Source organism: Engraulis encrasicolus, chromosome 3 (assembly GCF_034702125.1).
Source record: "Engraulis encrasicolus isolate BLACKSEA-1 chromosome 3, IST_EnEncr_1.0, whole genome shotgun sequence".
NCBI lineage: Eukaryota > Metazoa > Chordata > Actinopteri > Clupeiformes > Engraulidae > Engraulis > Engraulis encrasicolus.
The window spans coordinates 13,170,093-13,185,307 of record NC_085859.1 but is presented as its reverse complement, the minus strand read 5'-3'; the positions used below and the strand labels follow the sequence as shown (position 1 = coordinate 13,185,307).

Genomic DNA, 15,215 nt, shown 5'->3' with positions numbered 1-15,215 from the left:
AAATAATCGAGTTAATCGATAATCGATCGAATCGAAATTGATTTTTTGGTTCTTTTTCTTTTTGTTCTTTTTGTTTAATTTAGGTCTATGGGAAATACACAGTAGGTATTAGTCAATTAGGCCTAATTATTAAAAATTAGCAATCTGTTAACACTGTCAAGCCACAGCCCTTTGACATATTTATATAAAAGTCTATATAAAAAACATCATCTTTTGGGGGAAATCCTGGTACCAAGAAGGGAACGGATTGAATCGATTTGGAATGAATCGAATCGAATTGAATCGTAATTAATCGATTCAGAGCCCTAAGAATCGAAATCGAATCGATACAGGAACATAGCTGCGATACCCAGCCCTACTCATGACTGTGGTAATACCAGTCCTTTCTCACAAGTGCACAGACAGTGTGCCATTTGGATACAAAGCAATGTCCGACTGACTCACACACACGCAAGCAGACACAAACGCTACCTTGTATTCAAGCGTCTGTTTGAGCATGTCCTCTTCCTCAGGGGTAAAATGCAGCAGGACTGACACAGCCCTAATGAGATGGAATGCCTAAATGAGAGAGAGAGAGAGAGAGAGAGAGAGAGAGAGAGAGAGAGAGAGAGAGAGAGAGAGAGAGAGAGAGAGAGAGAGAGAGAGAGAGAGAGAGAGAGAGAAAAAAAGAAAGAAAGAAAGAAAGAAAGAAAGGAAGAAAGAAAGAAAGAAAGAAAGAGAGAGAGAGAGAGTGATAGAGAGTGAGAGAAAGAAAGAAAGAAAGAGAGAAAGAAAGAAGGAGGGAAGGAAGGAAAGAAAGAAGGACAGAGACAGAGAGAGAGAGACAGAGACAGAGAGAGAGAGAGAGAGAGAGAGAGACAGAGAGAGAGAGAGAGAGAGAGAGGAGTTTCTTCCAGAATCAGTACGACATAAAGTTCTAAGCAGCCATGCCCTTTAAGAGACTAGCGGGGGTTTAGGATGAATTGAGTTGAATGGGGGAAATTTCGAAAAGGCACATCCATTTAGAAGAGCGGAATTGATCCCACTTTGCTGCTTTGGTTCATGCCTAGAGTAATTTACCATACAGACAATTTAATTAACAGCATAATTTCTGTGACTGCTACACGCACACACGAGACAAAAAGGTTGGTACAACTTATTATATCAAGTTTCTCACCTCTGCCTCTCTGCAAGACATGAACTTGAGCACCACATGTTTGAGGTACTCAAAGTTGATCTCCCGTGAGTCGTTCAGATCGGAGGTGTTGATCACAGTGGTACTGGACGACGTGGGGGCCAGGCTGGGGCCTGGGGCTGGAGTGGGAGCCATGGCTGAGCCCAAGTGCTCTGCACTGGACCGGTCTGTCGGCCTCTCAGGCCTCTCTCCTCGGCCTTCCATGACCTTCTCTTTGCCATCAGTCTCAGAGTCTGGCTTTAGTTTCTACACAACCACAAGGACAAGGTTCATAAAAACAACGTCAAGTGAAGGTAAAGATGCGTCTTTAAGCGGTGAAGAGGAGACTTACAAGCTCTTTCTGAAATGTCCTCTTCAGTTCAGCCAGTCTTTGTTGTAGCTGTTTTATAGTCTGTAGATCAAACAGGCAGAAGTCATATCAATACATCTGCGTACAAAGCAATTAGAAATGACAAGGACTTAATTTCTCCACACACACACACACACACACACACACACACACACACACACACACACACACACACACACACACACACACACACACACACACACACACACACACACACACACACACACACACACACACACACACACACACACACACACACACACACACACACACACACACACCTAAGTACTGTACTAAGGCCACAACATTTACCTCATTTTGCCTTGTACATGCAAACACACGCATGCACGCACAAACACGCACCTTGTTCTTCTCCCCCAGCTGCTGCTCCAGGTCCTTGTTGATCTTCTGCATGTGATCCAGGTCGTCGACGGTAACGGTGCCGTTCTGTTCTGCCTCGCTGACCTCTGAGCTCTGCTGCAGCTGCCCACTCACGCTCTCCAGCTCCCCCTGGAGGTCGGATACCTGCACAACAGGAAGGCCACATTTACCACGGTCATCAGGATCACATGACTATAGACCCATTTACTGTTTGTACACAGATGTGATCACATCAGGGGTGCGTGCATTTCTCGAAAGCGTAGTTGTTAGCAGTTAGCAACTTGTGTAGTTGACAATGGGAAAATGCATTGAAAACAACAAAGTAGCTAACGTAGTAAGCAACTTCGGTTTTGAGAAATGCACCCCAGTGCTGTAGTCTACTTTTTTGTGGTGGGTATACTGTATATATATGAGCCTTTTTGGAGGTGGGTACACTGTATTTATTTGTGCTATTCTAAATAATGGATCAATCAATTTTAGGTGGGTATACAGAAATCCCAGAAATGTTCAGGTGGGTATACTGCGTATACCTGCGTTCTACGTAGACTACACCACTGGATGTGATGTAATCGGTCTGAGTTTGCATTGTTGGAGCAGAATCGACCATGTACCACACATTTGTAAAGAAACTAGCCAGGTGTTTTTTTTTTCCAAAATAATAAAATGGTCGGTCACGAAAACTTCAGATATGAAGCGGGCGACACAGACACGGCATTCCTGATGGTGTCCTCAATCCAGTCCGTACGTTTAATTTTTTTAAACCACAAACGTCTCCTATGCTTCTGGAACAGCCTATTCCCTCTTGGAAAAAAGCGTAGCAAGACAACCGTAACAACCGTACACGCTTCAGGACGGCAGGTCTTCTCTCTTCAGGTTCTGCACTGTCTGTGTGTGTGTGTGTGTGTGTGTGTGTGTGTGTGTGTGTGTGTGTGTGTGTGTGTGTGTGTGCGAGCAAACAACTTGTAACTTCTAAAGGGTTCAATAGCTGTGATTCACTTTACTTTATTGTTCAGGTTAATTCACTTTACTTTATTGTTCAGGTTAATTCACTTTGCTTTATTGTTAATTAGGCAATAAAATAGATTGTAAATAGCACCTATAACTCAGGACAGTATAGTTTAAAAGAAAATCAGCTGATGAATGCACACAATGTCCTTTATTTGAGTGGCCAATAAAACACTGTGTGCCGCACATCGCCTATAACGTCAGCAATATGCACAGAGGAGACAACTTCATTGCCGTCATTATATGTCATCAATAAAAACGACATCATGGATTGCTCTTCATTTTACACTTTTACTAGCCAATACAATACACTGTACATACATCACCTACAACTTCCAAAATGTGCAATGACGAGAAGACACAAAATTATACCTGTACACTAATGAGAAGACAGGGCTGTTTTTAAAATGTAATAACTAGAAGGGAAAAAGATCATTAAACTCCCTCAAGACAGTAATTACGAGAAGTCCAAAGAGACCTGGCTATGAACTTTTGAACTGTTTTTGTTGCCTCTTGCCAAAGAGAAACTCATCCAAACACAAGTGCCTCTTGACAGACTAAAGTGGTGTGTGTGTGTGTGTGTGCGCGTGCGTGCACGTGTGCTGGGAAATCCCCCATGGTGATGATAAAAAAGTGCAGGTGTGGCGGCTGAGTGCTCACGCGTGATTGGCAGGAGTCCAGCTGCTGGGTCTGTGACATCATTTCCTGTTGGAGGGCGTCCAGCTGGGCCCGATGCTCCTGCTCCCGCTGCTCCGCCTGGGACTGCAGCTGCTCCGTCTCCGCACGCGCCACCGCAAGACCTGATGGACAACCCAATACACACACACACGCACAAACACACAGTAACACACGTACACAGTAACACACGTACACAGTAACACACAGTAACACACATCAGAGTAACACACAGTAACACACACACACACACAGTAACACACACACACACACAGTAACACACACACAGTAACACACACACGCACAAACACACAGTAACACACGTACACAGTAACACACGTACACAGTAACACACATACAGTACACACACACACACACACACACACACACACACACACACACACACACACACACACACACACACACGCCCGCACGGCAAAAAGACAGACACACAAACACGTACACAGGTCAGAATGAGTAAAGCACACACAGCAAGACAGCAGACACAAATGCATTTACAGATCCTAATTAGTAGTAGCACACATTCACATGCACTGTGCAACACAGCAACCGTGTTCACAAACAGCACAACCAGTATGCCACCTGGGGGGCGATACATGAATAACCAAGAGATTAAAAAAAAAAAAAAAAAAACCTCTCTGAATCAGCTGATCATGATGAGCACCCATGATCAGGAAAATGAGGCAGAGTTGGTTGGATCCTGTGGCTTTCTCTTACATTACATTACATTACATTGCATTTGGCAGACGCTTTATAACCAAAGGACATAATCAAGCCAACATCACAAGCAAATACAAAGTGCACAGGAGATATACACAACAACAAGTGCAGTTGCAAAGAGGGGTTAGTTTTTTTAATATATAAAGAGTATACACACACACACATAGTATACACACACACACACACACATAATAGTTTCTGAACCCTGGTTTGACACTTCTGAATCTTCCGCAACCACATTTGTGTGACAAGTGTGCCATATTCAAGCCCAAGTCATTCTGTAAAACGTTCCTTGTGTACAGGGAGCTCTAGTAGAATGTGAGGGAATGTGTGTTTACCTTCCCGAAAGCGCTCAAGCCCAGTAAACTGTGCAAAAAAGTTCTCTAGAATTTCCAAAGTCAGCAATGTAAAAGTGACTGTGTTTACCTTCCTGAAACACCAAAGTAAGAGGTTATATGCAAGTGTTTACTATCTGAAGGCTCCAAGGAAAGTGGTTATATGCAAGTGTTTACTATCTTCAGGCTCCAAGGTAAGTGGCAAAGCTGAGGCAACACATCCCTCCCACGCTCAGACAGCTTTCACTGGCTTCCAGTGAAGTCCCTTATTGATTACAAAATTCTTCTCTGGACATATAAATCTCCATGGTAAGTGGTTACTGGTTATATACATGAGTTACACGGCCCAGGCTGAAAATTCAATTTGGCTGGGAAAAAAGAGAACTTAGTTCAGGGTTCCCACACCTTTTCCATGAACAAATGCAAGCAGTTTTCAAGCACCTTCAAGCACCAAAATGTCAGTTTTCCAGCACCTTTAATAGCTCGCGGGAAGGAGGTGTGGGGTCCTCCCCCAGAAAATGTTGTGTTTTTAAGATGCAATTTCCTGCATTCCAATTAATTTTAGGGTCTGACATCTCACTCCCTCAGATGTTTGATGTACCTGAACAATTTATTTCTATTATTTGGCTTGCTGAGTTTGACTTGACTCAAATTTCAAGCATTTTCAAGCACTTCCCCAAAAATGCAAGCATTTTCACAACCTTGAAAACACTTATTGAAATTCAAGCATTTTCAAGGAATTCAAGCACCAGTGGGAACCCTGTTAGTTACTAACCACTTTGACCCATTAGTAAGTGTGTGTTCAACTACTGAGATTAACATCTACAAGCTGTTTTGGCTGGTGATGAAAAAAGTTAATTTAGAGCCCTGGTTACATGGGCTGGGATTCGATCCAAATTTCCTGGATCGATTCGAATCCGATCCAGAAGGTCACGATCCAATTCGATCCACGATCTGATTCGATTCGATTCAATATCGATCTTCTGTATTGTCACTTTAACACATTTATGCCTAAAATTCTAAGACCGGCTATAAAAACCTAAATATCTCAACCTTTGATACCCACACAAACATGAAATACCTTGGTATGACAGAAAGAAGTGGGAAACTTGGCATGAGAGAGAAAGGTGGGAAAACACTGGCACTATTTACTTGAACAGGCCGTGTGTATTTGTGCATGTAGTGTACATGAATGTGGAAGAAAGCTACAGGATGTGGTTGAGAAAATAGCACCTACAATCATCGGCAAAAGATCGATCCACAAAGTTGTGAATCGATATCACACTTTTCAAACGTGAATCGATATTGGATCGCGATTCAATCTTTAGAACCCATCCGTAATGGGAGTGTTTACCTTCATGAAGGCCTTGGATCTCGGCCTCTTTGTCTGCCAGCTGCTCCCTCAGCTGAGTCAGGTCCTGATGTAGAGACTCCTGGGTGACCGTCAACTCTCCCACCTGGGGAAGAGAGGAGGAGAACACACCTTCATGCATCCGTCAACACCTCATTTTGAATTTGGGAACACTGCTGATGGGCTAAACTAGAAACGCTTGTAACCCGACTTTTGTTTTTGGTTTCTCTTATTTTCTGCTTTTAATACGGTTTCAGTGATTAACGTCCAGCTAATTCGCACTGATTAGCATCCTGCTCCTCCTACTGCATCACTGTTTTTGGAAAAACGCACCGAGCGAAACTTCAAGTAAGACAAAGGTGTGGGCGCCAGCTCTACCATCATCTGTCAACACCTCACCACTTTCTACAAAGGCCCTTTGTGCAGTATGAAAGCAGAGGCCATATCTGTGTGACCTTTCATTGTATTGTACAGGCAACTGTTGAGATAGAAAGGCCAAAAAAACTGGAGAGGGAAAGAAGAGAGGAGAGAGGAGTGTTGATTGATGAAACTGAAGAGATTGATGATTGATGAGGCTGACGTTTTCCAGCCAAAAAAGCACTAAAGCCTGGAAGCACTAAATCCCACCCAATTTGAACCTAATTTGAGGGGTGAGATTGTGACTGTGAGGGACAATGAGAAAGTGAAGGAGAGAGGAGGAGTGATGTTCCTTTTGAAATGTTTTTGTTTTGTTTTGTTAATTTGTCTTTTTTAACTTAATTTATGATAGGACAGTGAAGGTGGTGACAGAAAGCGAGTGGGGAGAGAGAGACGGGGAAGGGCAGGCAAAGGACCTGGGCCGGGAATCGAACCCGGGTCAGCCGCATGGCAGACGAGTGCCCTACCGTTTGGCCACGACAGGGCCTTTTTTGTGTCTTTTTAGTGCCTTTATTGTGATAGGATTGTGAAGATGCTACGGGGAAGCGGTGGGGAGAGAGAGATGGGGTAGGGTTGGGAAATGACCCAGGCCTGACTCGAACCCGGGTCCCCAAGTATGTGGCGTAGGGGTGCTCTACGCCAGGGTTTCTGAACCAGGGTGCCGGGGCACCCTGGGGTGCTGCAGGCCCCCCTCAGGGGTGCCGCGGAAACGTGGCAGATAATTAAATTATGTACTATTATACATATTTGTCTAAATTAATAAATTAAGGCAAAGTCAGTGGAATCTGTCATCTGTCATTTACGCACAATGAAGATGATTTAGGTCACCCCAGTAAGCTGTAACTTCGAACGTAGGTTGTGTGACATCTCCAAATGTGTTACTTTTCTAAGTTTGTGTGGCATCAGATGCGATGCCACGTTGCAGCTTGTTGGTTTGGGGTGCCTTGACATTTTTAACGAATTGAAAGGGCCCCTCGCCTAAAAAAAGGTTGAGAAACACTGCTCTACGCCATTGCGCCACAGCACCCCCCGGAGGAGGTGCCATGTACTCACCTGGAGCTGCAGCTCCTCCTTCTGTTTGCGTGTGTCCTCCAGTGCCTTGGCAATCTCTACGCTGACTGTCTGGCGGCTGCTCATTTCCGCCTGCAGCCACACACACACACACACACGCACGCACGCACACGTGCACACACACACACACACACACACACACACACACACACACACACACACACACACACACACACACACACACACGCACAGACACACACGCACAGACACACACACACACACACACACACACGCAATCAGGAAAATTACACCTGCAATTCTGGTGTGTGTGTGTGTGTGTGTGTGTGTGTGTATGCCTATGTGTGTTTATCGTAAGACTACAGTATAAAAGCCGTTGTATATGGCATGTGTCACCAAAGGTGTAGGTGCCACTGTCTGACCATAATGGTGCGTCTTCCCTGAGGAAAAAGGTAAGTCACGTTTACCTGTGCACGTTTGAGTGCATGACCAGCGCAAATTCCAGTGTGTGTATGAGTGTGGGTAAATAGGGTGTGCTGTTCACCCTAGGGGCATACATTTCTCACAATTAGGGTGTGCTTTCTACTCTCACCTGCTCAAGCTTGTGTGTGTGTGTGTGTGTGTGTGTGTGTGTGTGTCAATAGGGTGTGCTGTTCAACCTAGGGGCATACATTTCTTACGATTAGGGTGTGTTTTCCACTCTCAACTGCTCAAGTTTGTGTGTATGTGTTTGTGAGTGTCTGCCCGTATGTTAGGGAGTATTTGGTTTTTACTCTGGCTTGCTCCAAATTGAGTGAGTGCGTGCGTGCGTGTCCATAAGTGTGTGTCTGTGTGCATGTATGCTAGTGTCTAAGGCTGTGTGGCTTTACTCTGGACTGCTCCAGCTCGTGTGTGTGTGTGTGTGTGTGTGTGTGGATTTACCCTCGACTGCTCCAGCTCCTGTGTCCGTGTGCGTAGTGAGCTCTCCACCTCTGCCTGTCTCCTCTCCAGCTCTGCCTTTTCCTCCTCCAGGTCTCTCTACAGGGCCACAGGAACGAGGGATGAGAGGAGGGGAAGAGGAGGAATGGGGGAGCGAGAGAATGGGATTGCAAGAGGGAGTGAAAGATCAGAATGAAAAATGTTAAGAGAGAGATACGGACACGGTTTCACAGAAATGCTGCCAATAATGGACAACAATGGAACAGTCTACCTCTCCATGTCCGTCAAGCCCCCACACTGGCTAAGTTCAAAAAGCACCTAAAATCACACTTATTCACTGAGGCCTATGGTCCTTAACCACCCTGCCCCAACCCCACCTCAACCCCCCCTCCTCTCCTCTCTCTCTATTCCTCTGCACACTCTCCTTTTGTAAAGCGACCTTGGGTTACTTGAAAGGCGCTATATAAAACTAAGTTATTATTATTATTATTTAATAACATTGCCGAAGAGGACTAATAACACAGTACAATACAAAGACCGAGCGAGAAAAATATGTCAATGATATCAAAACAGTCTAGCTGTATGCAACTGGACTTTTTAAATCACTGAGTCATAGAGGAAGAGAAGAACTCCAGTTGATTTAAACTTTAAACTTCTTTAAACGAAAATGACCTGGATGAACGAGAATTTGCACACACATCAATGAAAGATTATAATCCACAAAAATGAGAAAATTCTATAGGACAGCAAGAAGCACAAAGCAGAAGGAGAAGTTCAGAGAAGAAACGAGTATGAAAAAAAGGGAGCACAGACAGACAAGAGATAGGAAAATGTACACAGACAGACAGCCATTAAAACGTTTAAACAGACAACTAGGCAGACAAAAAGTAAAAAGTCAAACATCCAAGGTCAGACATAATGAAGTTTTTTAAGGTCCACTGCCAACGTTATTTTATGCACAAATACACATATTGCTGTGGTCATTACTATGACTGAATGCGTTTTGTGCATCGTTTCTGTGAAATAAAATCGTTTCTGTGAAAACACAAGCAGAGGCCAACATCCATCCATCCATCCATCCATCCATCCATCCATCCATCCATCCATCCATCCAGCCATCCAGCCATCCATCCAGTACCTTGGCTTCCTGTGCAGCAGCGATTTCAGCGTCTTTCTGCGCCTGGACGGAGGCCAGCTGCTCCTCCAATCGTGCGCAGCGCTCCAGCCCCCTCTGCCTCTGATTGGCCACCTGCTGTTGCAGCCGCTCGCGCTCCTCGCTCCAGCCCGCCTGCTGCAAGGCCACGAGTTCAAAAGGTCAGACAATGTAGATCATGATAAGGGTCACAAAGTCACAAGGTCAGATGTGGAAGGTGTTACAAAGAGTGCATCTTAATATGGGACCTTGCCTCCTCCACTTGCCTCCTCCACTCGCTTCTCGTCATGATGACATCACTGACAACAGCATTATATTTCAATATCTTGCAAAAGCTCAATTGTTGAGTCTTTTTCTCGTTTGCAATTGTTATGGTGAATGAAAAACAGTCCCTCAAAAGTTGTTGTGGCTAGGCTGACAGCTGGGAAACTTTATCGTTTTCTCCACGGAGGAGGGGCCAGGAGGCGAGACGAGGAGACAAGCACAAGTGGAGGAGGCAAGGTCACATATTGGGATGCACCCAAAGAGCCTAAAATCACACTCCCTTCCTGTCAGGTGCATAGTACTGAGCTCTCAAAATCATACTGGCTCAAACATCCACAGTAGTAGTAGGAGGCGTTGGGGAGCCCTGGAGGGGTGGGGGGTAGAGAAGGATATGGTTGAGAGGGGGCAGTGCTTAGTTGCCATTGGGGGGGGGGGCAATAGTCTAATTTTGATTCTTTAACACTAAGGGGGGTGTTGGCAAGCTTATGATGAGGTCAAGGGTGCGTCGGCAGGCTAATGATGAGGTCAAGCAGGTGTTGGGAGGATCATGATGAGGACAAAGGGTAATTTGTTCAAACCATTTGAGAACCACAACTCTACAGAGAGACTCTAGCATCTACGTGTATCTAAGGGCCACTGATGGCATGCAAACTGTTTTTGCTGGTTCACGTTTCTGAAGAGGAGAAATGGGGGCAGACGTGACGGAATGACACGAGAATGCAGACAAGGAAGGATTCCCGATTTCGAGGTTTCGTTTCTTAGCCGAAACCGCCTTTTTCCGGTCACTGGGTCACTATATTTAGTCTTAACATCCATGAGCAAAATTAAACACCGATACTGACTTTTGTGGTTGCATAAGCAAAATGGCGTTAATCATTTGCTTCACTGCAGTGAGAGCGAAAGTGACAGATAAGACACTGAAACTGATCGAGTAAAGATTGTATGGGAAAATGATTTGAATGATGTCAGTGAGCTGGATCTCTGCCATTTCAAAAATCCTGGTCAACAGGCTTGAACTTCACTCAGCGCGGCTCGCATGACTTAAATAGAATGAGATAAGATTTTGCAATACACTTGTTGTATAGATACTGCCTTTGATGAGCTTTGTAAAAGCATTTTCTTGTGAAATTGGATTTCCCGAAAGGGAATGGACCAGCATTCCAAAATTGGGTTACAGTGTCCTATAGCTTATGTGCATTTGTTGTTTGTATGATGAGCAGTTTCAGTCTTCACCCCCACCATACCTAGGTCACGAGGCGCTGTTGGCACAGATGTAAAACACCGCCACGTGTTAAAGGGGTATGCCACTATTTTGGGGCTTAATGCAGTTAAAATCGTAGGCCAGGGTTTAAAAAGGTGGTAAAGTGTCTTATTTTTCATGTAAGCTGTTGTGTTGCTTTAAGACAAGTTAAAGGAGGGATCATGTCGCTAAGCTAGTGAAAGTCAATGCATCCGTGTAGCATGCTACAATGCTTTACCACCTTTATAAACCCCAGCCAACGATTTCAACTGTATTAAAGATGGCCTCTCAACGTCATTTGATTAATATTGCTGTGTTCCCCATTGTTATTGAATGTGTTACGCGTTGGTCCTGTTTTAAAAAACATTCTGGTTGCTTTGTTTCAAGACGTTTTTGCAAGCTGGCAAGGTGGCTTGTGGAGAAACGAGAGAGTGTTCCGTGTTTCTCGTGGAAATGCGTCTCTGATTGGCTCACTCCTCCTGCTCTCAAAGAAACGAGTCTCTGATTGGCTCAGTCCTCCAGTTCTTGGAGAGAATGTAATGGGAAACAGAGTCGCCACTTCCCCGGGTGGTACTGCACTATAGGGGCGCCAACGGAGGCGTGCAGGTTCCATTCAGGGCTGTGCTCTTTCGACAGCGACCCCTAGGCGAGCTGCAGGCACGGAGCAACCGGAGTGAGCAGGCTTTATGTATGAGGCTTTGTGCTGTGTGTGTACCTGAGAGTAGCAACCAGCTGATGGCTAAGCTAAGCTATGTTTCGGGCCACCAGACGTTGCTTGTTTTGAAAACAAGCAGAAAAAAATTACTCGACATGTTTTTAGATAAATGGGTCGATATAAACCTTTGTGGGCAACGCCTTCTTTCGATGTGACGAAACACAGAAAGGCTTTCGTGATTCGCTCGTTTCTCTGCATTATTTATGTAAATTGGGAAACACCGGGAAACACAGCCAGGAGAGTTGACGCACCGCTATGAGAGCCTTGCAAGGGAGTTTAACTTGGGGTGACCGTCCGATCTTCGAAAGGAGTGAGTAAAACTGAGTTTTATCGGAAGTTGGCCTTTAAGCCCCAAAATAGTGGCATACCCCTTTAATGAATTGTGAAACACATGTTAATGAATAGTGTGACAAAATGGTGCAATGCTATGTCAATATATGGAAGCTGACTAATGAAGAAATAGCTGGTGTTCAGTAAAAAAAGAGAGCTATCCTCCGCACTCCTGTACTTCACAATCTGGTGCGTCTCGGGAAAGGACTAGTAATTGTAGGGAAAGAATGGGAGTCACCGGAGCATTTTCAGATGTCTAAATTTCACTGTTTTAAACCGGTAACAGTAAAATTTCCACATCCAAAGATGCTCTAGTGACTCCCTTTTTTTATATAGCAGGTATTATTAGTCACACTGTGACTAAGGCTGACGACCCTGCAGCTAGAAAACAAGGCACCGGTGGAGATGTCTATTAGATCATTGTGAATGGGCAGGATGATTTCAGGCTATAAACCATTACAAAATTACATACGGTGCTCTACCTTAAAGACATATATAAAAGAGTCATACAAAAATCGCTGTTGGCACATGGCTGTACAACGACTGATAAAAAAAAGACACTCAAAATATTGGTGTCAGGAAAACTGAGGTCCTATGAGAAATTAATTTCTGACAGCTGATTTCAAGTAAAAAAAGACTAGTTGATTTTAAGATGTTATTGACGATGTTATTCTTTGAATGCTGGATGGTCTCTGAAGCATTTGCACAGCCACACTAACAACTGTTCAATATCGCAGGACATCGTCAAACATAAAGAGCTTGAACCTATGACTTCTGTGATGTATGCTATGATAAATGCTACCACCAGGAGTCACCAACGAGCCATTCTACAACTAGCCAGATCACAGGACACTGGCTGGATCTCAAACGGTGCACTTGTGCACTTCGGGCACTATGTTTTAGTGCATAACTAATACGCCATACGCACTGAAAGATGAACACTAAAGTGCACAAGTGCACCATTTGAGATTCAGCCCATGTCTTTAAAGCAAAGAAATGATGAACATGTTTTTATGGCAGATGTATGTACTACAAATATAAAAACATGTTGGGGGGAAAAAACAAAATTTGGTCCCATTTCCATTAGACAATGAAAATGCATTCAAGTTTATTTAAGACTGTGAATATGAAATAACACACTTCCCAGTGTTTGTATGTTGCGATAGCGGGCATAGTGATAGCAGTCCTGGGGTTTGTGTGTGTGTGTGTGTGTGTGTGTGTGTGTGTGTGTGTGCATGCGTGTTTGTGTGTTATTAATGCGGCCAGTGGGTTAATGTTTTACCAGTGTTTGCGTCTGGACTTCGCTATCCAGCAGCTGCTGCTCTGCGTTCTTCAGCTTCTGCGTGACCTCCTGTACCTGCTGCTCCAGACTGCCAATCTGAGAGAGAGAGAGAGAGAGAGAGAGAGAGAGAGAGAGAGAGAGAGAGAGAGAGAGAGAGAGAGAGAGAGAGAGAGAGAGAGAGAGAGAGAGAGACACACACACACACACACACACACACACACACACACACACACACACCTCATTACATTACATTACATTACACAACATTGGCAAACGCTTTCATCCAAAGCGACTTACCAGACACAAAACAACATTTTATAAACAAACAAACAAACAAAAATTCTCAGACGTTGTTAAACAGAGCATGGCACACACACATTGTAAAATGTATTTTACAACACAACTGTGAATGTTGCAGAGTGAATTTAACACTAGGTTGGTAAAACCTACCAGCTAGAGGGATATTACATTGGGTTCTACCGCTGTTGAATAGAACACTGCAAAATGTATACCACACACATGCACGCATGCACGCACGCACGCACACACGCACACACACACACCTGTGCGTCTGTCCTCTCTCTGTAAGCCTTGTTGGAGTCGTCTTTGTGTCTGAGGAGGGTCTGCAGCTCGGCTACGCTAGCGTTCAACTTGGAGATCTGAGGAGGGGGAGCACAGCCGTCAACAATGACCAACATATTCTCATTCATAAAATAAAATACATTTTAGCACAGCCGTCAACAATGACCAACATATTCTCATTCATAAAATAAAGCAATCACCTTTAAATGGATACGCAGTTGACCTTTGGCTAAGGCCCGCTGTGATGGGAGTGGCCATCACCAGCATTGTGGGCGTGTTCTGACCATCATGCCAACGAGCCTGGCTCTTTGGTGTAGTGGTAAGAGCTAGGGCTGCACGATATATCGAAAAATGTATCGATATCGCGATATCACAGCTTGCGATACACGTATTGCAAACAATTTTCAATCTTTAATAACAGGAAATTTGATGAGAAGGTTAAAAAATGTTGACATTTTAAGTTGATGCTGTATATTAGCCACGTTTTTTCCTAATAAAAAATAATGTTGGCAATAAGACATTGCTCTCAGTTGTTTTATACATGATAAGGTGTAATATCGCAGTATACGGTCATGTTATCGTGTATCGCATATTTTTCTAACATGGTGCAGCCCTAGTCAGAGCCCCTCTTTGGTACCACAGAAGGTCCAGGTTTGAGTCCCAGCGGGGCACCTCTACTCCCCTTCGCTACACCCACCCTAGACAAGCGGACAAAGATGCGTCCGACTATGCACTCTGCTGCCCTGTGGACACAGCAGGGAATGACAATTTAAGGAATGCGTTTCGGACGGACCAACCGACAGACAGACAGACGGACGGACGGACGGACATACCCTCTTATAGAGTTGCTAGGACGCATCTAAAAAAAGAGGTCAGACAGTTTTTGACCGATAGCACTCCGCTGAATTCCAATGCAGACGGTCCTCACGCGTCTTCGGTCTTGGCGAGATATTACCGTCACGTTTAATAAAATGTGGTTGGAAATTGTGTCTGATGTATTTGTAACAAAGATGCAAGTTTCCCCAAGTGAACTACTGCCGCAATTTTACTTACAGTCCCTGCATAAGCCACGGTGATCTCAGAGAGCTAGAACGCTTATAGTAACACTATATTTTATGGATACATTTATTAGCACTAATACATACAATGTGCCTGTATAAGTAACTTGTAAGGCATGAAAAGGAGCATAATCAAAACATTTGTTAGGCATGTATTCGCAAATGTCTTGTTCATGCACAACAAGGGATTTATTACCAATTTAACCTTAGTAAGGA

At 44.3% G+C, this 15,215-nt stretch overlaps 1 protein-coding gene across 2 annotated transcripts in view; it reads right to left on the bottom strand.

The window, feature by feature from the left end:
• Positions 1–15,215, bottom strand: part of golga1 (golgin A1) — a 38,392-nt gene that overhangs the window by 4,437 nt on the left and 18,740 nt on the right. For both annotated transcript variants that reach the window (XM_063194771.1, XM_063194772.1), the window contains 11 exons: positions 13,923–14,018; positions 13,360–13,455; positions 9,514–9,666; positions 8,379–8,474; positions 7,482–7,571; positions 6,015–6,117; positions 3,570–3,709; positions 1,887–2,048; positions 1,506–1,565; positions 1,157–1,420; positions 472–558 (listed from right to left, as the gene is read on the bottom strand). In XM_063194771.1, coding sequence (XP_063050841.1) covers positions 472–558; positions 1,157–1,420; positions 1,506–1,565; positions 1,887–2,048; positions 3,570–3,709; positions 6,015–6,117; positions 7,482–7,571; positions 8,379–8,474; positions 9,514–9,666; positions 13,360–13,455; positions 13,923–14,018 — 1,347 coding nt within the window. The remainder of the gene's footprint in view (positions 1–471; positions 559–1,156; positions 1,421–1,505; positions 1,566–1,886; positions 2,049–3,569; positions 3,710–6,014; positions 6,118–7,481; positions 7,572–8,378; positions 8,475–9,513; positions 9,667–13,359; positions 13,456–13,922; positions 14,019–15,215) is intronic.